The sequence below is a fragment of the Manacus vitellinus genome, unplaced genomic scaffold, assembly GCF_001715985.3.
Source record: "Manacus vitellinus isolate BGI_N305 unplaced genomic scaffold, ASM171598v3 scaffold_10_pilon, whole genome shotgun sequence".
NCBI lineage: Eukaryota > Metazoa > Chordata > Aves > Passeriformes > Pipridae > Manacus > Manacus vitellinus.
The window spans coordinates 16,649,787-16,671,053 of NW_021938838.1; the positions used below are offsets into that span (position 1 = coordinate 16,649,787).

A 21,267-nucleotide genomic window follows, 5' to 3' on the forward strand; every position below is an offset into this window, starting at 1 on the left:
AGTCACTGGGAGGTGGACTTTTCTTTAGTGGAACCGTCACAGGCTTCTTGGGAAGTAATCTCACTGTGCTGCAGTTTCTCAGGCATAAAATGAAGATAAGATTTCTGTACCCAAGGGGGTATTTCGAGGGTCCATTTACTTCTGATCATAAGACATGTCAATACTGCAGTAACATAGGCCAGGAAATTGGTCAGGATATAGTAATAGAGCACTGGCTGGCAGCAGGGAGATCCTGTGGTATCCAGGGCTCTGTGAAGGCTCTGTACATCCCAGTGCATCTTGTCTGTGATGGTAGCAGTACCTTTCAACTGCTGTAGGGAACTACCAGGAAAACTTGGTAAAACAGTTACAGTGGAGCCACCTTCAGTGTGTTCTGCATTTTTCTAAGGTGAACTTGATTTTTCTTGTCTTTAATCACAAAGAAAAATTTCAGGGATTGAAATATCTCAGAGTTACTCTGGTTGCAGGCTACATAACATAGCGGGGTTAAAATCAGAACTGGTTTTTCCTTGTGAAAACTTGGTGGACCAGAACAGCTGTCTTAATTAAACTGCAATAATTTCAGATTGGCTCACAGATGATAAGCCACCTCTGTCTGTATGACAGCTGCAAACACGTTGCTTACTTCTTTCCTTCCAGACTACTACACGGTGGTGACGGTCCCGGCCGGAGCGCGCAGTATCCAGCTCCAGGAGCTGCAGATCTCCACCAGCTACCTTGCAGTCAGAAACCTGGGCAAAAAGTACTATCTGACAGGGGACTGGACAATTGACTGGCCAGGAAAGTTCCCTTTTGCTGGGACAGTTTTTGATTATCAACGCTCTTTTAACCATCCAGAGAGTCTCTATGCTGCAGGACCGACTAATGAGACGCTGGTCTTTGAAGTAAGATTTCTTCTGTTTATTCTTCCCCTGATGTCCATTACAGAATTAATAACGACAGCTGGAGCTCTGCACTGGAGCTCTCAGCAAGATTAAAGAATAGTGTTGAGTCACGATAGCATTCAGACTTAATTGTGTGGTCCCACTGGATTGAAAGGCCTTTCACTGCTTTATCAACGTCTGGAGTTTAGTAAACTGTCACAAACTCAGGGAAAAGGAAAGGGCATAAAACACACCGTACAGCATCATTTCTCAGTTGCTGCATGATGGTGATAGAGATTATAAATGCATGGTATACAATAAAACCTAATAATGTAAAAATTAAATGTAACATTATGTCAACAACTCAATGGTAACAGGTTCAAATAACGCTTCTGAAACTGCAGGTGCATGGAGCAGTTTTCACATCCACCTTGGAACACAGTCAAAGTACCACACATAGTTTCCTGTAGAATTTCCCTTGATTCAGTTGTTTTATTATATATGTTTCTCTCACAATCAAATTCGTATCACCTGCTTTGTCTGCCAGATGTCCTGTGTTGAAACTATAGTTAGGAGAAAGGAAATTTGGTACTTACATTGTTCGTTCCAGTTTTACAATTTCGAAATTGGCCACTACTGCTGCTGTTCTAAGGATAATCTCTTCCTGCATTGGTTTACTTAACTGGATTTTCTTTTAAAATGCAGCAGAACATGTGAGGGTCCATTTCTGGCTGAATCATTGAAGTCTTTGCTCCCTGTTAGCTCTGTTAGTTTGCCTGCTTTGTTGGAAAGCTCTGACAGGTCTTTGGCTTTGTAACTCAGCTGTTATGTCTGTTTTATGAATCCTTCCTTCCCTGTGAGAAGGAAGGAGTCCTCTCCAGAAGGGATTCAGTTCCTTCCCACCCCTTCCAGCAATACTCAGGCTGGTGTAGTGCACCTGGAGAGCAGGGGAGCGAGTGCTGTACCCCCTGTCTGAGGCAGCATCCTGCAGTCCTTCCCCCCATCCCCTATCCCACTGAAATCCACTCCCTGCAGCCTCAGCAGGGAGCCCAGATCTCTCCATCCCACCTCCTTACCCAGCTTGGTTCTGCTGAACCAAGAGAGAGAACAAGCACAGACTGTGACATGAAATATATTCTTCAAGGATTGCATAAACTTTCACAAGTATCCAGTAAAGTGTTTATTTGGAATGCTGAAGAGCTTTACTGTTATTCATACTGACTGAGTAATGTACTTAACCGTGGCTTTAAGAGCCACTGAGGGCCATGGACCATGACCACATGTTAAAGCACTTCAGGGTGAACACATGTTTTAGAATGGACAGTTTGACATGGGCAAAGGGTGTGTATTTTCACAAATTGCCATCATAACTCTCAATGCCTTTTTAAAACATTTTTCTCCATTGAAGAAATTCATTTTAGGTATGTGTGTTAGCAGGGATCTTCCTTTAGTCCAAGGAAGAGTTTAGTCTGAAAGTTACAGACATGCTCCCCTGACTGCAAATCAGCTCTAAAACAGCCTTACACCAGAGAAACAACCACACTTACAAATACTGTGAAATGTTAAGCTGAGCTCTCAGGAATCTTATTTGTCATAACACAAAGTAGATTTGGGCTGTGTTATTATGGAGTTAAAGTATGAATAATAAATCTCCTGCAGGATGACTTGGCTGCATATTCTGCACATACTTTGCAGAATAAAGATTAAAGAAAAAAATTTTAATGCCAAATAACACTTCTATTTTCATCCTATCAAATTATGCTAAACTGTTTTATTAAGATGTAACATTTAACTGGAGGCTGTTTCTCCTTTCAGAGCTTATTTAAGCTTCCCTTGTATTTTTATTGAAATACCTACACCACTGGCATTGGTAGCTAGGGATTCTGACTGAAAATGTTACTGTTATGTATTCCCCAATTATGGATATCTATGAACTGCAGTTAAGGATTTTTTCCCTTTTAATAATTAAAGCAACATTCAACAAGCTGAATTGTGAAATAAAATGCCAAATTTTGTATTCAGAGATCTGCATTAATTATGATTCACCAGTAACTCTAAGACTCAAAAATGCCAATGAAAACTGAAGAAAATATACTTTGATGAGAAAGCACACGTATTGCTGAAGATCTGCTTGGAGCAGTAATAATGAAACAAATCCTACTTCCACTATAAATACCAGAAACTGATAGAAGGCTGAAAAAAGGAGTGTTTAAGCATAATACAGTGTAGCTTTGTTTTCATTTTTATCTCATCTGTAATTTTCAAAGAAGCATACGGGAAAAGTCATGCCAGCAATTTTTTTATTCAATTAAGGTTTTGATAAGATAAGGTTTTCCAGGGTTTGGACCTCAACTTCTTCCTGTAATCTTTAGATTCTTTTTCTTCATTTTGTAATTAGGTTGTATTCAAATGATATTTAATACTTCTTTTCTAGATTAGGTTTGTTGATATTTTCTTTTTCCCCCAGAATACTTCAGTGTGAGCCCTTGTAAAAATGCACACTGCAGGTATTGAGTAAATAAATTGCATGTATAAATACAGGAACTTTTATTATTCAGGTGGGCAGAAAGTATAAGGTTTTGTAGCTGTATTTATTGCCATTCCACTATGACTGAAAGACAGATTAGCACAGCTTGTGCCCACTTCATTCTGTGGTTATAATTTCATTCCACATTGGTGTGGTGACTCAAATGGCTCAGGTTTTCTGCTCCATTTCTGCATGCAAACCAATCTGTGTGTATCCAGAAAGCTCAGGTTATGCATGTCCTTGGAGCAGCATTCCCAGCAGAGGATGGGACCAGGCAGGTCTGGCAAGTCTGTGCTGAAGGCAATCACTTCCTTTGAAATGCAGTCGTTCTCCAAAATATTTTCTTGAAAGAGACATCTGAAGCGTGTGTTAAGAGAGAAGGAGGAGATGCAAACAAGAAAGAAAAAAATCTTTAAGTTCCCTATTGTCTGGCATACCACAAGTTCAGCCTTGCAGTTCTATGAAATGGTTTGTATTTCTGTTTTCTTGTACAGTATGTTCCTGAGCATCTACTTTTCTATCAGGCTTTTCAGTAGTTCAGCTGAGCACGTATCATGTAATCGGACTTTGAAGTCCTCAACACTATTTAAAAATGGGTAAGAGACAAGAAAAAGACATAAAAAGTGCTTTTCTTACTTAACCTAGAATTTCACAAAAACCCCTCCCCACCACATACATATATTTATATATATTTATGTATATTAAGTGTATGTAATTATGGAAATGGGTCATGCCCATTTCCAAAAGACAAAGGACAGACAAAATCTGTAATTTAACTGGGTTGTGGGAGAAGAAGTACAAATTATAGTGGCTAAATATTTTTCAGAAGAGGAGGAGAAGAACATTGTGAGGTGAATGTGGAATTAAATATGTATGACTGGTATTTCCTGAGCACAACTACAGGAGGGGTAAATACATGATGAGATTTTAGGATTCATCAGGATCTTTCTGGATTGTTCAGGAATTCATTTCACATGTGGATTGCAGGAATTCGTTTCACCTGTGGAAGCAAGGGGAAACCAGTAAAATGGTGTCCTTCAGAACTGGTGTGTCAGTGCCCCTCTGAAGTTAATATTAGTAGTGTTTTGGTGATTGTGGGTATTTATAAACCAGTAACAGCTGAAATGAAAAATATTCATGGATTCAGAAGGCAGTTCCTGAAATAGCCCAATTTAGATTACATGAAATAACAATCACTGGTCAGAAATATGATAGTTAGATGCTAATCTAGGATGAGAAATTGATACCAGCCTTTTAAAATACAGTTTCTGTAGAATATTTATCTCATCTTAAATAGAAATAAGCTGGAATTTTTTTTTATTGTAGTTGAATATATTCAACTCATTTATCTGTCGTTTGGGTTTAGGTAATCCAAGGTCAGCACTTCCAATTTAAAGACCTTGCCAGTGTTTTTCTGTTAACTGAAAAATATTTAAGTTGGGGAGAAACAATCAGTATATTTATCGCTCATTTATCCAGCTTTGCAAACAAGAGCTGTCAGTGGGCACCAAAATCCTTTGGAGAAGAGGCTGGCAGAGGCCAAGGGACATTGCCCTCACAGGGCTCTGTCACTACAGAACTCAGAACTCACTTGTGAGATCCATTTGGTGAAATATTCACCCTCCACAACTCACTCAAATCCTGGGAGAGATTCTGAAAGAGCAAAAGAAACTGAACTATTATGTGGGCGTGAAAAACGCTGCATGGCCAGGGATTGATGAACTGACTTAGAAACACAGGAGTTTTATAGTTTGGTTTTCCATGCTATCAGTAAACAGATGAAGAATTGACTGATTTGAGAAGTCAAATATGATTTGAGAAAGCACTGTAAAGTTTTCCAGGATGAGACAGGATCAGTATCCTCACTGAAGTTGACCTCAGTCTTGCTGAATCAAGAAATTGTGAGATCTTTGTGAAAAAAAAGAAGAGTTTATTTTGACATCAATAAGTAACAGATGGAAAGGATGCTTTGTAAAGAGGCAGACATCCATGGGAAGAGAAGGTGAACGGAGCTTCAAGGCAGGAATATGTCTAATTAAATCCAGGATATCACTTCCTCTTTATCAATAGAGTACAACAGGTGGAATGGTTTTACTGATGATGTAGCTGCCACTGGGAGAAAGCCAAGTTGCAGTTATAAAGGATTACATTTATTATTAGCTACTAGATGATAAATTTGTACTGATTTCCCCTAAAGAGAAAGTAGGCTAAAGAGAACTAAGATGTGCTTATAAGATACAGATGTTGATGCAATACAATGGATAAAAGGGTTCTCCTGTAGTGAGGAGAGATTAGCTGGACAGTGTCCCTGAAGGTTGTACATTTAGCATGTGAACAGTGAAAAAATGGAGACACTATAACAACGAAGATAAATTTGAAACAGCTGAAGTAGAAATGAGATCATGTAGGACCTTTCAAGGATACTTCTTTTTTTTTTTTTTTCCTTTTAATGACCTTAGTGGACTTTCTTGAAAAACAGTAGTTTGTCATAAGCTTTTAGTTAGGATTGTGTTTAAAGTTACTTTAGAAATATTGAAGAGATAAAACCCCTTTTGTTTTAAGGTTTGGCTTAAGTACTCAGTGGGTAATTCTTCCTTTACTGCTTTCCAAACAGGTGTTCTCTCACTTTCCTTTGAAGCTCTGGTGTTAGCCACTGTCAAGGATCCCATCCAATAACTGCCCATTCAAGACAATGGTCTTGTTTTAAAACTTGTTTTAAGCAGTTTTCCACCAGCACCATATGCTGCATGCTTAGATTTATCCTACTGAAACCAGAGTAAATTCAGAGAAGTCAATGGAATTAATCTTGACTGAACAGAGAAATCGGAATCTGGCTTAGGATGTTGGATGTTACAATATTTATTGAACAGTGTGTACATCCACAGGGGATGAAAGCTGCAGGTCTCAAGCAGAGCACACCAGGCACTTGCCTTCCACACAAACTTCTCCATCTGCCCTCATGCAGACAGATTAACTGGCTACATCCCCCTAAAGAAATTTTCAAAGACTTACAGAGCATGGGACTGACCCAGGAAGTGTAGCTGCAATTTGAAGACACAGATAAAAGCTCCCACGGATGCTGGGATTCAAAGTTGGGGCTCATGCCCATTTTGTAAATTGGGCACATGCAGAATGTGTGCAGCTGAAAATAGTCATTTACCTGGCTCTTTCCTCTATGCTCATCTTGACTCAATAAGTGATTTGTAAATGTCTGTTAGTCCTCCACAGACCTAATGAGTCTTTTTTAGGCTTGTTACAAGCCAGGCACTAGTATGCTTTCCTGTACATTGGACAAAATATTGTGGAAGAAAGAGGAATTTAGCTTGTGTAAATTAATCTGTCTTAATTCAGCGTGCTGCAAGTAACTTCACATACACATCTTACAGTAAAAAACCCTGAAAAGCACTGAGTCAATCCTAACAAAGCAACATTGGTAGACTCTTTAAAAATCTGCCTGCAAAATAGAGGTATTATACTGGAAAGTTAGGATGGCCATGGGAAAAAAATAAAATCTCAAACAAAGGAGCAGATGCACAGCTAGTTTGGAGAATTTATTGGTTTAGCTCTCACATCAAAATTAGCAGCAAAAGGAAAAGGTTCTTTACTCAGGAGAGTTCAATTTATCCATTGTTTTAACATTTTGTGCCCTAAGCAAAAGCCACAGTTCTTTTTCCTGGGGATAGATCCGGCAGATTCCAGCCGTAGAGCCTGTGGTTTTCCAACTCAAGAAGCTGTAAATTTTATAACTCTGCGCCCTGCGGTCAGAGCTGCTGAGTGTTGTGTCTGAAGTCAGGTGGTTGGTGTGTTAAAGGTAGACATTAAACAGTTCTATTGAGGAACTGGAAATGTTTAAGGAGGTTGTTTGCCAGCTGTAAATTTGGGAGCAAATGCCAGTTGGCTGAAAAGATGCTGGAATGTGTCCAGTTAAGTAGACTAGCACTGGAGGTCTTTCCAAATTTGTAGGTCTGATAACTTGGCTGAATATGCAGACTTCAGTTATTGGGTTGTTAAGAAAGGGCTTTATAATGAATGTTTGAAAATACGATAGAAAACTTTTTATATGCTCGTTACTTTGGCAAAATTGCAACTTTGCAATAGTATTGCATTCCTGATGAAAACCTGGTTGAACATTATACATAATATACTATTTTTCAGCTGAGTGCCAGGGACTTTAAAGCATATGGTTTTGTGCCCTGCAATATTTTGTTTCCAGTGCTATTCCATAGTTTGATTTTACCTTTTTTCTATGTAGCTGGGATGATACAGGAGGACAGACACCTGACTGTGGTGCAGCTCTCGCTCGGTAAACATTCCCTCTTGCGGTCTGCTGGGTGGGAAGGGGCTCCAGCTTTGGCTGCCAGCCAGGAAATGGAGAGGAAGTTCCCTTCACCTGCCTGTTATAATTGTGGCTATTTCCCAATGTGCAAGGAGGGGGTGTAGCCCAAGGTCTTAAAATACATATGGCCCAACTTGCCAGGGTTTACCCCCCAGGCACTCACCCAGCTGGAGGCTGTGAGTTGCTTACACCGCTGTGTGGTTGTTCTCTGAAGTGATAGATACTGAGGTGTCTTGTTCTTACTTGTCCAAGATCATTTCCTCTTCATTCCCTACACTCAGGTGAAGCATCAGGAGAAAACAGTTTTAACAGGAGTAAAACCTTTTGCCGCTTTTACCTTCTCATCCTCCCTTTCTCCTGCTCTGAATCCTGTGTTCTGGATGCATTCGTTCTGTTCCTTGCCTCTACTGTCACAAAATAATGAGCGCTTTCAGAAGACAAATGTTCAGTCTAATGCTTCAAGATATTTTTATTAGAAAGGTTTTAAACTTTACTGGGGTTTTGGCCACTGACACAGCACGGTTTTATGACGGTTGTCAGAATGAAATGAGATGAGGACTAACCCTTACATGAGGTTTTGTGGTGTGGACAAAACCTCCTCCTCTTTTGACACTGTGTATTAAAAGGCCAGACAGAATTTCAGTCTCTGGGCTTGAAGGAACACAGAGCACCTACTGAAATGGGAGAAAGTGTTTCTGGCTGCCTGAGATGCTGAGATCTGTGCTAATGCCTTGGACTCGTAGGACCTTCGGATGAGTAAAAGCAAATTGAAACATTTTGAGGTCTGGTCTGTAAGAAGAAGGAATTGTTTTAATTGAAGAATAGTTTTCCAGGGCTCAATTCTTACTACAGTTAACAACCCCCATTTTTTCCCTGAAGCACATGTTCTGAAACTTTACACTTTAGATATTTGTCTCAATTTGTCCTTGAGATAAGAAAGTAGAGTGAACAGGTTATTGCACCCTGTTTTACCTGGAAACTCTACTGCCCATGGACTTGGGGTTCAAGATTCAAAGTGGAACAGCTGTTTTAACAGAGCTGGACTTTTTGCTATCAGCAGTCTGATAGCTTTCTAAAAATAAAAATTTTAGGTAGAAGAGATGTTTTCCCTCATCTTAAGGGGCTGTTAAATCTTATAAATCATTTACATCAGATAGTGATGAATATTCAAGGGAAAAAGAAAGGTCCTGAAGAAAGTTACACTTGGGAATGGTTTGAATAGAGTACAGCAAAAAGGACACAGAACCACACATTGAGGAACGAGCCTAAAGTCAGACACAGGAGCTCTGTGATGTGCTCATTAGGGGGTACCATGTGCTGGGAGTACTGAACGTGGTAGAGGGTTTCTGGGAAGCCAGCAGGAGATCCAGAGATTTGGGGTGCATCCCTGCAGGGCAGTGAGAAGTTTCACAGCAGTCTCAATTCTAACTTCTCCTAATTTCAGAGTGTTCAGTTTTAATCCTGTTCTTGTAAAATAGTTGTGAGATACACCTGTGTCTGTGACTTACCCCTAAAGCAGATCCCATCGTACCATTTCTACCCAGAATTTTCAGTAAAAATAAAGAGGTCAGCAACTACTCTCAGATCTATTTCTTCCATAATCTCACAGGTATTCTAATGTGCTCATGAATTAAGCTTGGATGGGTGAGATGAAAATATTCACATCTAATAGTTCCATTTACTTGGGCTTGAAGGAGCTTCTAATCTGAATCCTGTCCTGAGGAGACACGTACTCTTCAATTCTTCTGGAAGTATTTTGCCTTTTGCAACCTTAATTGCTGTATTCTCAGTCTGGATCATTATTGAGGTTCCCTGACTGAAATCAAGTCTTTGGCTACTAAAAATGGAAAATACTCTTTCTTCTAGAAAAGTAAACAGTATGCAGTCCAGGTCCTTCATGTGTTCAACATTATTGACATGGAGGTCATGTAAATTTGGTCTGAATTTTCACTGTCATGGGCAATTTCTGGTTACCAATAGGTACATTTTCAGAATACTTTAAAACCCATGGCTAGGTTTCAAAATGTTATTATATTCCTGTGTCTCAAACAACATAAATGCAAGTTTGTTGCTTTTTTATGAAATCAGTCTATACAGAGATCAGTTCTATTTATATGGATTGCTTAAGTGCTTGGGTCAGACATCATGTGAACTTAACTTTATTAATGATTTGAATGGCAATCATTAACATAGACTTGAATTATACTTGAAATGCTAATGCTTATCAAAAAGCATATTTAGGAACTGAGGTTAACTGCACCTGCTCTTTATGTTAGTATGACAAGATCCATAGAGCTCTGTAACTGTAAACTCTTGCAGTGTTTCTATTAAGTAAGAATATAAATGCACTTTGCTGCCAAAATGTTTCTAAAATAAATGTCATTAACTAGAAATTTCTCCCCAAATTTAGGTGTGTGTCAGATGTTCGTCCATCTTGCATTGATTATAATTCAGCCTTGAAATGAATACAGTGAATTTTAGAAAGTTGCCTGCATGAAAACTGCAATATAATTCACCACTAAAATAGTACACCCTTGAGAGCTGGGCTCTTGAATTGAATGACAAAGATTGTTATTATAGTCAGTAATCACACTTTCTGTAAATTTCCTAACACATTATGCTGAAGTCATGAAGTAAAAGATTTTTCCAATCCTTTCTCCGTAGACACTCAAGGACAGGTTCTCTCCTGGACTGAAGCTTTATCAGCTTCAATCATCATGAGAAAAATACCAGCTGAGGGTCTTCCAAGCAAAATTTATCTGCATAAAAAATTTTTCTGCATAGAAGAGAGTTTTTTTACAAGAAAGAAACTTCTGTTTTATACCCTCAGCCTCAAGAACTGAGGAAGCCACCTCCAACCACCTCTGCTCCCAACCCCACACAGCTTTACTACTGCTTTGCTTCTTGTAGTGAAGTGTTTTGAGTCCTCCTTAATGGGCAAAAGCTTCTTCCTTCCTACAAGGCATTGTGGAAGGATCAGCCTGGACTTTGCTTAGTGAAAGAGAGGACATGTCTCCCACCCCCAAAACCCAAATCCATCCCCTGTGGATAAACTCCAGCCCCTGCCAGTGGGTTCCCAGTGAGTGCAGGGACTAGCTGGGTCAGGGCCAGGAGCAGAGCACTGAGAGCTGCACGGGGGCAGCACAAATAGTGCAGTGCCAAGAGCCTTTGGGTGATATTCCATGTGTGCTGAAGGCATTGCTGCTTCACCAACCCAGTCAGGTGCCCCCTGATTTACAGGAGGACTGTGTGTTTCTGCACTCCTTTGTTATAGGCAGCTGTAAGTCAAAGCAACACTTTGGTGTTTATTGCTTTGATGGCCAGCCTAAAAATCCTTTCACAAGCATGGTGTGTATATGTATACTGTGTTTGTATCATGTTTAGCTCATCTTCCTTCAGACTGACAGAATGCTGTTTTTACTCCCTCCCCCTTTTTTTTTTTTTAAACAACCCCCAAATACCCCTCTGTAGATCCTGTTACAAGGCAAAAATCCTGGGATTGCTTGGGAATATACATTTTCCAAAACCAACATTGAAAACAAGACATCTGTCAGAAAACACAGCTACTCCTGGGTGACAGTGCAGTCTGAGTGCTCAGCTACCTGTGGTGGTGGTAGGTAACTTTCCAATTGCCAAGCCTCTTCTGTTTAATTTTTTTTAAAGCATCTCAAACTCTTCAGCTGCCTTTAATTTTGCAAATGTGTATTGATACATACAGGGGGTTACAGCAAACACCTGGTCCTTATTTTTTTACCTGACAATTTAGAACACAGATGAAGTACCTTTGTACTTCCTTTATAGTAAAGAAAAAAAAAATCCATGCCAGGCTCAATTCATGTCACTGTGACTCAGTCTTTTTTGTTTAGGTCAATCCATATCCATATGATAATCTTGATGTTGAAGTAATGTGGGAATTAAATATGTGCTTTGAAGTTACAGTTGGGGAACATTGAAAGATCCTGAATAGAGGTAAATTAGGTAAAATGAGGAAAATCTATTCTATCTGTGGAGAGCAACAAAAGACTAAGATATTATCAAGACCTTCACTGAAAGTTGCACCAAATCTTCTCACTGTTTAATTACCAATATTTTAATGCTGCCAGGTCAAAGTCTGGAATTCCATATAAGCTAAGGAGTTCCTATTGCCATGTTCCTCTTGCTTTGCACAGACCATCTATTTGTTTTTTCTGAATCCTGGATGTTCTGTCAGTGAAAGTAATTCTGGAGTGTAATGAAAGCAGAAAACTGGCATGTGGGAAGTCTTTAATACCAGAGAACAGGACTGGGTAATGAAGGAAATGCCACGTTGTGCTCCTGTATTGGCAAAATAGTCCATCCAGGTGAAACTCAGGAATATCTTGCCAGAGTGTTGTCAGACTTCACAGCATCTCAGTAAACAGTTCATGGAAGAAAGAGCCACCAGGAGCACTGCAGCCCTAAAATATGACAACTGTATTTTCTTCCTTCCCTTTAAAAGGTTGCAGCATGAATATAAAAATGATGGAAACAATTGTGCTTCCAAATTTGACTCACTGTGCCAAATGAACCATGTGGGAGGTGAATGATAGATCTCAGTTAAAAGATAAATCTAGAAAATCACTTCATCTCTTAAGGCATTTGCAGTCTTCTCTGTAACCTGTCCTGATGCTGACACTAGATTGAGTGTAGGTACAGGAACCTGCAGAATTCTGGAGTCTGTAAACATATACTGTAAAAAGTGTGCAGAATGTCTATTTGCAGTTTGTAGGGGCATGAGGAGGGCTCTAAACAAGCCCTGCTAGTGTCTGCAGAGAATTAAGATTTGAAGAATCACTAACTTTTGCTGAGGGAAGATTCTGCAAATATGCTGCTTATAACTCAAATTTTCATCTGACTGCAATAGTACAAAGAAGGAAATCAATGTTAAAAACATGTTGCTTGATAAAAACCTATTTTAGTTGAAGTCAGTGGAATTCTACCAAGGATGAGTTTGGACTTGTTTAATTAAAATTGTTGCCTACTACTTTTTCTCTTACATTTTGAATAAATGTTTATTGTAGTGTAATTTTTTTTCAAATGCTTCCCCAGGGCACATTACAGCAAAAGCAATTTGTTTGGAAGATCATCGTGTACGAGTCAACACCTCCCTTTGCGGCCCAAGGATGAAGCCCTTGACTGAAACAAAACTGTGCAACACCAATCCATGCCCAGCATAGTAAGTTCTCTGTGTTTTTGTACCTGCTGGCTGTGCCTTGTGCCCGAGTGTGCCAGGCACAGGGAATTGTTTCCCTGCTAGATGACCCCCTTTGTGTTCTGTAATGTGAACCAGGGATTGTTTAAAGACGTGAGTGGTGTGGCTGCTGCCCAAGGATAACAGTGTCGGTGTGTCTGATGTCTGAGCAGGGCCTGCTGAGCTCTGTCACCGTGCTGGGGTGAGCCCTGTGACACAGAGCAAATCCAGCTCGCTCACAGGCCTCCTCTGCCACCTTTACTCATCTTGAACCACTAAGCCCATTTCCTGAGTAAAGTGCTACTCCCTGTGTGCAAGCGTGGCCCCCACGGCTCACATTCCACATGTTAGATTAGGTTAAAAGAGTCTTGTGAAGTGTAATTAGTGATTTTTGGGCAAAATGCCCCACGGAGTATTGTGATACCAAGAAGAGGACTATCTAAACCAAACAAATTGTCAGCAATGCTCCTGGTGCCCACAGAAATAAATATGAAGGCATTGCCTATGTGAACAACCCTATTTTCTAAAAGAAAGGTGAGATGCAAAGGAAGACATTGACATATAGATAAGCTCTTAAAATCCAGCTGGTCTAAATCAATTTAAAAACCAAGGGAGTTGCACTGATTTATAGTAGCTGTAGTAGGGGTCCTTTTGAAAAAAAAAATGTTGTGTGCTTATATAATTAACCACAGTATTATGTGGCTTAGAGTATAAATAGGTAGATTGGGATATAAATGGCCATCTTTCTTCTGCTTTTTATTCACTTTTGGATTCCTGATTTTGCAACCTTTGCATTATTTTAATTTTATACTAAAGATCACAAAAGCTGTACTATGTTGGACAAGACATTTGGACTCCAGAGCAGGAGATTTTCTAAAGTGATATGTTGAAAAAATTGAGAGTGTTTCAGTCAGTGGGAAATAAATAAATTTGAAGATGCACCGAAGCAGAAGAAATGCAGGAAGGGTCTAGACCTGGTGTCATCTGCTGGTTTTACTCTCCAGTGATGAAAGCAACGGGGCAGTAAAAGCAGTTGGCTAAGCCCATACTTCATAAAATAACACATTTAATGAAGTTTAATAGAAAGCATTCCTCTTCTCCCCCAGTCCAGAAGAGGATGATGGGGCAAAGCAAAAAGATGCATATGTTCTGCAGTGACTTTGTTTTTATTTAAAAATCCATAGTTTGCAATATGTTGAACATACTGAAAAATAGTCCAGTAATAGTTTGGAATTTCCTGCAGAATTTAATGATTACAGCAGAGTACACAAAACCCAAATGGCAAATTATACACTCTGACCACAAAACGATAGAGATAAGGTTTAAATAATGGTGACATGTGACATGAGAGCCCCGTGTTCCTGCTTCAGCAGTTTCTTTACATTGCGTTTAGCCACATGATTTTCTCAATACCAATTTTAAGTAATCTTTGTAGCCAAACCCAGTCTTTTCATATGCAACTTATCTTCTGCCAGAACTATTTTTATCCAATGAACTCAGTATCGTGCCCACAGAAATGTATTGTCTGTGATGTCCTCAGGAGTGTTTTTAAGCTCTTTATGCCTACCTTCATTTTGATGTGGCATCATTATGCTATAAAGCTCCACCCAAATCACATTAACTTCTACTGACCACACACAAAATTTCCATTTCTATTAACCTGAGATCCTGATGTACTTTGAACATCCACTGATATACCTATCAGTGAAACTGCTGAATATCCATTTTGACACACAGTGCAGTGTTTTCATGATGAAATTGCAGCTATTGTATAATTTACTATTTAAAATACATTTAATGACTTGAACCCTAAAAAGAGTACAAAAAGAAAAGATGTAAAAGCCCCAAGCACCTCTAGGGAAAAACAGTTCAACTCACTAATTAATTATTCATAAAATCCTTAGGATATATTAATGCATGGAGGATCTACATGTAGGATCATGCCATTCAGCTGAGTGAAACTATGCCAGAATCTCTCTGCTGAGGATCTGCCCAGAAAGTCGTAGCATGTAATATTTCCCATAAACCTGAGACTGCCAACAGAAAAAAAAAAAAGTAGGATTAATTAATAAATCACATGGAGGAATGCTTAATAGCCAACAATTAACACAAACCCCAGTACAGCAGACAGAACAGGCGAGGGAAGGAGGTGACTAACAGATGAGATACAAGTGTGTCAGTTTTGGGACATAAAAGAGGCTCCAGACTTGTAAGGGTCAGTGAGGAATAATTGTTGCATAAGAACAAAGGCTTATTAGTCTGAGTGGGCCCAAACTACTGTCCCAGCAGTAAGAACACAGAGAGGCACCAGCGCTGCACACTGTTCTTGTTGGGTTTCAGAGCTGCCAAACCTGGTCATAATTATTTAGTTATTTGAGCTAATGAAAGATACTCTTGGATCACAGCCCAGATAATCTTGGAAAATGGCAGTTTACTAGAGGACATTAAAGTAGGTTTATTGCCCGCTCCTCTGTGAAGAAGGGAACTTTCTGAGCAGTGATGGTGAATAAACTCTTAAAGTGAACACTTTTGGTTGGTCTACCAGTCACCGTTGTCAGAAACATCAAGGCAAACTAATTAAAAGTTGTAAAATGGATTAAAACTCTTTTCCCAGAAGTTTGTAGTGAAATGGTCCAAATATTTATAAATCAGACAAAAAGGAAACTTCTGATGTGTTTCTGGAATTACATAACTACTGACTTTTCACATTAATATTTCTTTGTCCTTAAATTAGTGCCTTTTATATTTCCCCTACTTTTGGCAGTTACAGGAGTTTTAGACTCTGAGAGCTGGGATTTCTTCTATTCCCAGAAGGATTTTGCAAAAATAGGCTTTTTTAGGCATTTTCTACAAATTAAAGTTAGCTTTGTTTTCAGGCAGATGTGAACAGACAGGCAAGTGGGAAGCTGTGCATCTTTCACACAGGAAATAAAAAGCTTTCTTATCATTAAAACTGTATGTAAGCAGCTATTCCAATGGTCACAGGACTGATGCTGTGAGAAACTGTGGAAGCAGGATAGGCCAAATGGTCAGATTTGAGACAAGAACCTTTCTGTGAAATAAATAATTAAAAACTTGTAAAACTTTTCTAAAATCCTCAGTTTAATTTCGGTGCTGGGTCTTTGAATAAGAGTTCTCAATGAGTAATGGTTTAGTCATTCAGAATTTCCTCTGTTTCTTCACTTCTGTTTTCCTATCTAGCTGTTATTTATGGTCTTACATTGGAAGCCTTCGAGGACAAAGACACTTGGTTGAATGTTTCCAAAGTGTTCCACAACGGCTGGGGACCCACTCAGGGCTTCAAGAATAGAAGTACTGAGCAGTTCTTGGCATTCCAAAACTGAACTTACCCCAAACAACTGGCAGTAACTCCTCAGACTTTGTGTCACTTCAGGGACATGACGTGTAGCTGCAGCATGTCTGTGCCTCGAGCACAGATTTGCCCAACAGCTTGTGCTGGTTAAATTTCCTCTGTTTTATTTAGATTCTGTATTGTCTGTCTGCCAGATTTATTAGTCTGAGGACGTTTAAATCATAGAGTCATAGATTCATAGAATCCCAGAACGGTTTGGGTTGGAAGGGACCCCAAAACTCATCCTGTCCCACCCCCTGCCATGGGCAGGGACACCTTCCACTAGCCCAGGTTGCTCCAAGCCCCGTCCAGCCTGGCCTTGGACACTTCCAGGGATGGGGCAGCCACAGCTTCTCTGGGCAACCTGTGCCAGGGCCTCCCCACTCTCACAGGGAAGAATTATTCCTAATATCTAATCTAAACCTTCCCTCCTTCAGCTCAAAGCCATTCTCCTTTGTCCTTGAGCTTGTCCTTGTGAAAAGTCCTTGCCCATCTTTCCTGCAGGCTCCCTTCAGGCACTGTGAGGGCACAATTAGGTCACCCCTGAGCCTTCTCTTTTCCAGGCTGAAGAACCCCAACTCTCTCAGCCTTTCAGAGCCTTTTCAAATCCTCATGACACTGGTGACAGGACTGCTGCTTTTAGCAAGCAAGTTCTTTATGGTGAATATATACCGGTAGGGTTTGACAGAAATATCTTCGTGTTTGTCTCCCTGGGTGAGTGTATCTAAGCACAAACCTGGTAGGTACATGCTCAGCTAAACTGGCCTTTCTTTCCTTTCCATGCCAACTTTTCCTTACATCAGCTTAGGTGAATCTTCCTCCCTCATCCTGTCTTCTGAGAGAGATGTAAAAAGGAAAAGTCATCAACAAAGGGCAATATCAAACCTTATCTTATTACAGAAGTCTCTCCATCTATTTGTCTCCTTCCTTTGGCCTCTGTTAGTCTGTGTCTCTTCAGCAGCTACGGTGACAGAAGGGATCATCCATTTCTAAATAATCTATTTAGAAAACGTTTTTCTTTTCCTGTGTGAGAGAGACGTTTTAATAAACAGCATAGACAGGGTTAAAAAGGAATGGTGATTTGTTAACCAGACCCTTATATTTTCTAAATACTCCACCAGCCTCAACGGCAGCGTCTCTCTCAGTCCCCGTGGAATTCCAGATTCCAAGTCAGATTGATAGGCAAGCTGGTTCTAGTAGATGAGAACTGTAAATAAGCAGTACTTGTTTTTCTAGTTGTGTGACTTATATTTTATCCCTTGCAAAATGTTCCATGCTTTGAAGGTAGATAATGTAACTACAGCTCTCTGATTGCTTGAGCAGATATCAGTCCATCAGGAGATCGGCTGAGCAGGGTCCCTAAATAATTCACATTTGATAGGTGGCTCATGTGTATGGATTTTATAAAGCTAATTGCACTCCCGTGTTTCTAACATGCCTTCCCTCCTCTAAGCTGGTCAGCAGGTGAGTGGAGCACATGCAGCAAGTCTTGTGGAGGAGGGCAGCAAAGTCGCCTCATTCGGTGTGTCCAGAAAAGGGCTTTCCAAAGAGAGGAGGTCGTGGCCCATTCCCTGTGTCCTGTCAGCACCCCCCCACAGGTGCAGATGTGCAATAGTCAGGACTGCCCACCAGAATGGAGCCCTGGCCCGTGGTCTCAGGTAATTTGGAGAAATCTTAGTCTGCTGGCATAATGAAAACATTGCAAAAAACTCTCCTCAAAAAGAAAAATAGTGCAAACTCTGTGGAGTTCAGTGTTTTGCAAGTGGCTTCATTCATGAAGAGAATGTGTAAACCATGTGTGTATAAACATGTAAGCTATATATGCTTTGTAACCAGCCTTCAGCAGTGCTCAGACAGGAGGGCTTGCCAGGAGCAGACAGGTGGTGTTCTTTTAGGTGGTGCACATAAATGGATAGATAATTCTTTCTGATTTCATAACTTACGGCTCTATGAATTCTTCAAGCCATTAACCCCCTCTGAGATTACTTCCCAAGCAATATTAAGTTCTCTCAGAGGTGACAGACAGTCAAGGAATGAAGAAGTATTTGGGCTTAGAGTTACACACATGTATATGGATTGTGGGTTGATAAATTTGTGATTTACACGTTCACTAATGACTTCTGTACTTTTGCCACTGTTAGAGCAGCTACTCTACTGCCAGCAGTGCTGCTGCAGATACTGCCATGAGGGGCATGAGGCCTGTGGGCAGATTCTGTGTGTACACACCCTGCTTTACACACCTGAGAGGTCCCTGACATTGAACCACCTGAGCTAAAAAACACACAGATGCTCACAAAAACCTCAGCTCTGCTCCATCTTTCACTGCTGTTGGTGCTATTGTGAATGGTTAATGTAAGGATAAGCAAAGTAATGAGAAATCTGGGATTTAAGGGAGAGCTGGCAGTACACTTATATCAAAAGGATTCGAGATGGATTTAAATTTATTGAAAAATGTATTACTTATGTGTTCTGTTCTTGGCACTGTTACTCTTTAGGTGTTCAAGAACACCTTGACCTCAGCATTCCCAGCTGAGAAGCACAGACTGCCCCTCCAGGGCAGTGCCCTGGAATGTGACAGTCGAGTAACCACTCAGTAGTCCATTGAAACAGAGTTTTAACAATCCAAAATGAGTTTCTTACAGTGTATCTGAAGGAAACCTGAGTGCAGCAGGAGATTGTAAAAACCAGATCTTCAAATACATTCCCACATTCAGACTTTACTCCTCTAAAATAAAAAAATGACAATTAAGAAAAATCCATTTTCCTCTTCTTTAAGAGGTGTAGAGATTTTAAGTTTACAAGTCCTGCTGAAATATAGTTTAACAGGCCTATTGAACAAGTTAGTAAAGATTTTAAGATTCAGCTGAAAACTGTTAGATCACAAGTTCAAAGGAGTTAAGAGGAAAAAGTGCAAAATCATAGAATCACAAAATGTTTGGGTTGGAAGGGACCTTAAAACTCATCTCATTCCACCCCCCTGCCATGGGCAGGGACACCTTCCACCAGCCCAGGTTGCTCCAAGCCCCATCCAACCTGGCCTTGGACACTTCCAGGGATGGGGCAGCCACAGCTTCTTTTGGTAACCTGTGCCAGGGCCTCCCCACCCTCACAGGGAAGGATTTCTTCCTAATATCTAATCTAAACCCAGCCTCTCTACACAAATCAGAGTCATTTTAAATGAAAAGAACTTTTTTGTTTGTTTGGCGAAGGATTAAAACCACAGATTTTCAACATGCAGGTATTTCTGTTACATCCTCAACACAACTGTGCTTTCATGAAATCTTTTAAAAGCACTTGTAATTTGACACAAGTAGTGATTCTGCCTTGGAACATGCCCCATAATTATTAGTAGAAAGAAGAACAATTAGAAGAGGATGCAAGAAAGTAGGAAGCTGACAGTGTTTATTCCTTCATTTCATCAGAAATGGCTCGTTCAGGCATTTTGTTGTATGCTAAGGCAGTGAAAGCTGCAGAATGCCTGTTCCACTGAGCTACGGTTCAGCAATGCTTTTTTATTCACTGGTGACTTGTCCTAAGCTGCAGTTGGCAATTAAAACATCTTTGGTGTAACTCCTTAACCACGGTCTGTATCAGATTCTGTCTTGCGGTGAGATCCGCTCGGTGAAGGAGTTATGTATCAATTCCCTGGGTGGTTTTCTCTGCCTCTATCTCATCCCTCTAGGCCAAGGTGAGGACAAAATAACAAATAGCTGAGAGCATCTTGCCATGGGAGATTCTGCCATGGGAGGTTAGGACCAACTTTCAGCTGTGCTGAGCAGGGAGAAAGCACTTTGCTCACAAAAGCATTTTGCTCACAAGTCCAACTTACCTCATCTATGGAAAAGAGATATTACTCATATCTCTTCTATATGGGGGCTGTGAGAGTTCACAGCTTACATTAAGAGAGCACTTAGAGCAACATTGTAGAAGTGACATACAGATGTTACTGTTACTTATGTACCAGCAGAATTTCAAATTTGCTAATATACAATAGCAGCTACACAACATGTTAGCCATGACTTCTACATTCTGCTGTAAAATACAAATAATGCCAATTTTCATTTCCTCTGCTTCAAATGAGTGTTTCTTTCCGTCACAGTGCTCCAAGACTTGTGGGAGAGGTCTTAAGAAACGGGATGTCTACTGCAAAAGTACTGGTTCTCCCAAGGTGAAAATCTTGCCTGAAAGTATGTGCAGCAGAGACCACAGACCCGAATCCCAGCAGACCTGTGTGCTAGGACGCTGTCCCAAAAATGACCGGCTCCAGTGGGTGATTTCTTCCTGGAGTGAGGTAAAGTGGTGCAGTTACATGGCTCACTGCCTGCCTTTCTGCTCTAGGAAATGCTGACTCAGGGACACACACGAGCCATGGGGAGGACAGAAAGCTGAGCTGTCATTTGAAAATCAGGTGTTCTAGGCAAGCCTCCACCAAACACAGATTTAGTTAAATGTACCCTGCTGTCTTTGTTATCCAGGACTTTCACTGACTTGGATTCGTATTTCAGTTTTCACATTATCGAGCATGGTCTTTGTGGGTTTAGTTCTACAGTGCTTTTATAATGCACACTTTGGGTTCTCTTGCACACTCCCCTTTATCTGACCGTGTTCCTGTAGATGTAAGAGGTGTGTTTTGCCTCTGCAGTGCTCAGCCTCCTGCGGCCCAGGCGTGCAAAGGCGAGAACTCAAATGTGGTGAGAAAAGCATCCACGGGAAACTGCTCACCTTCCCTCAGAGGAGATGCAGAAACCTCAAGAAACCAAACACCAAGCTGGAGGAACCTTGTAACAAGGGAGCCTGTCCATCACAGACATTGTATAACATGGTGTCTGGCTGGTATTCCTCACCCTGGCAGCAGGTAGGAATGGAAAGCTCTCTCACCTCTCTCCCTGTCCTGGCTATTGCTCTTTCAGCACTATTTCATGTCTTGACTCTAAGGAATTTGCAGAAGGACCAAGTTTCTCTGTACAGTAGCTCAAGTCA

At 40.5% G+C, this 21,267-nt stretch overlaps 1 protein-coding gene across 1 annotated transcript in view; it reads left to right on the forward strand.

Moving 5' to 3' along the window:
- Nucleotides 1-21,267, forward strand: part of ADAMTS18 (ADAM metallopeptidase with thrombospondin type 1 motif 18) — a 51,072-nt gene that overhangs the window by 22,789 nt on the left and 7,016 nt on the right. The window contains exons 13-18 of the mRNA XM_029965575.1: nucleotides 640-884; nucleotides 11,198-11,339; nucleotides 12,794-12,920; nucleotides 17,741-17,945; nucleotides 20,387-20,578; nucleotides 20,930-21,142. Coding sequence (XP_029821435.1) covers nucleotides 640-884; nucleotides 11,198-11,339; nucleotides 12,794-12,920; nucleotides 17,741-17,945; nucleotides 20,387-20,578; nucleotides 20,930-21,142 — 1,124 coding nt within the window. The remainder of the gene's footprint in view (nucleotides 1-639; nucleotides 885-11,197; nucleotides 11,340-12,793; nucleotides 12,921-17,740; nucleotides 17,946-20,386; nucleotides 20,579-20,929; nucleotides 21,143-21,267) is intronic.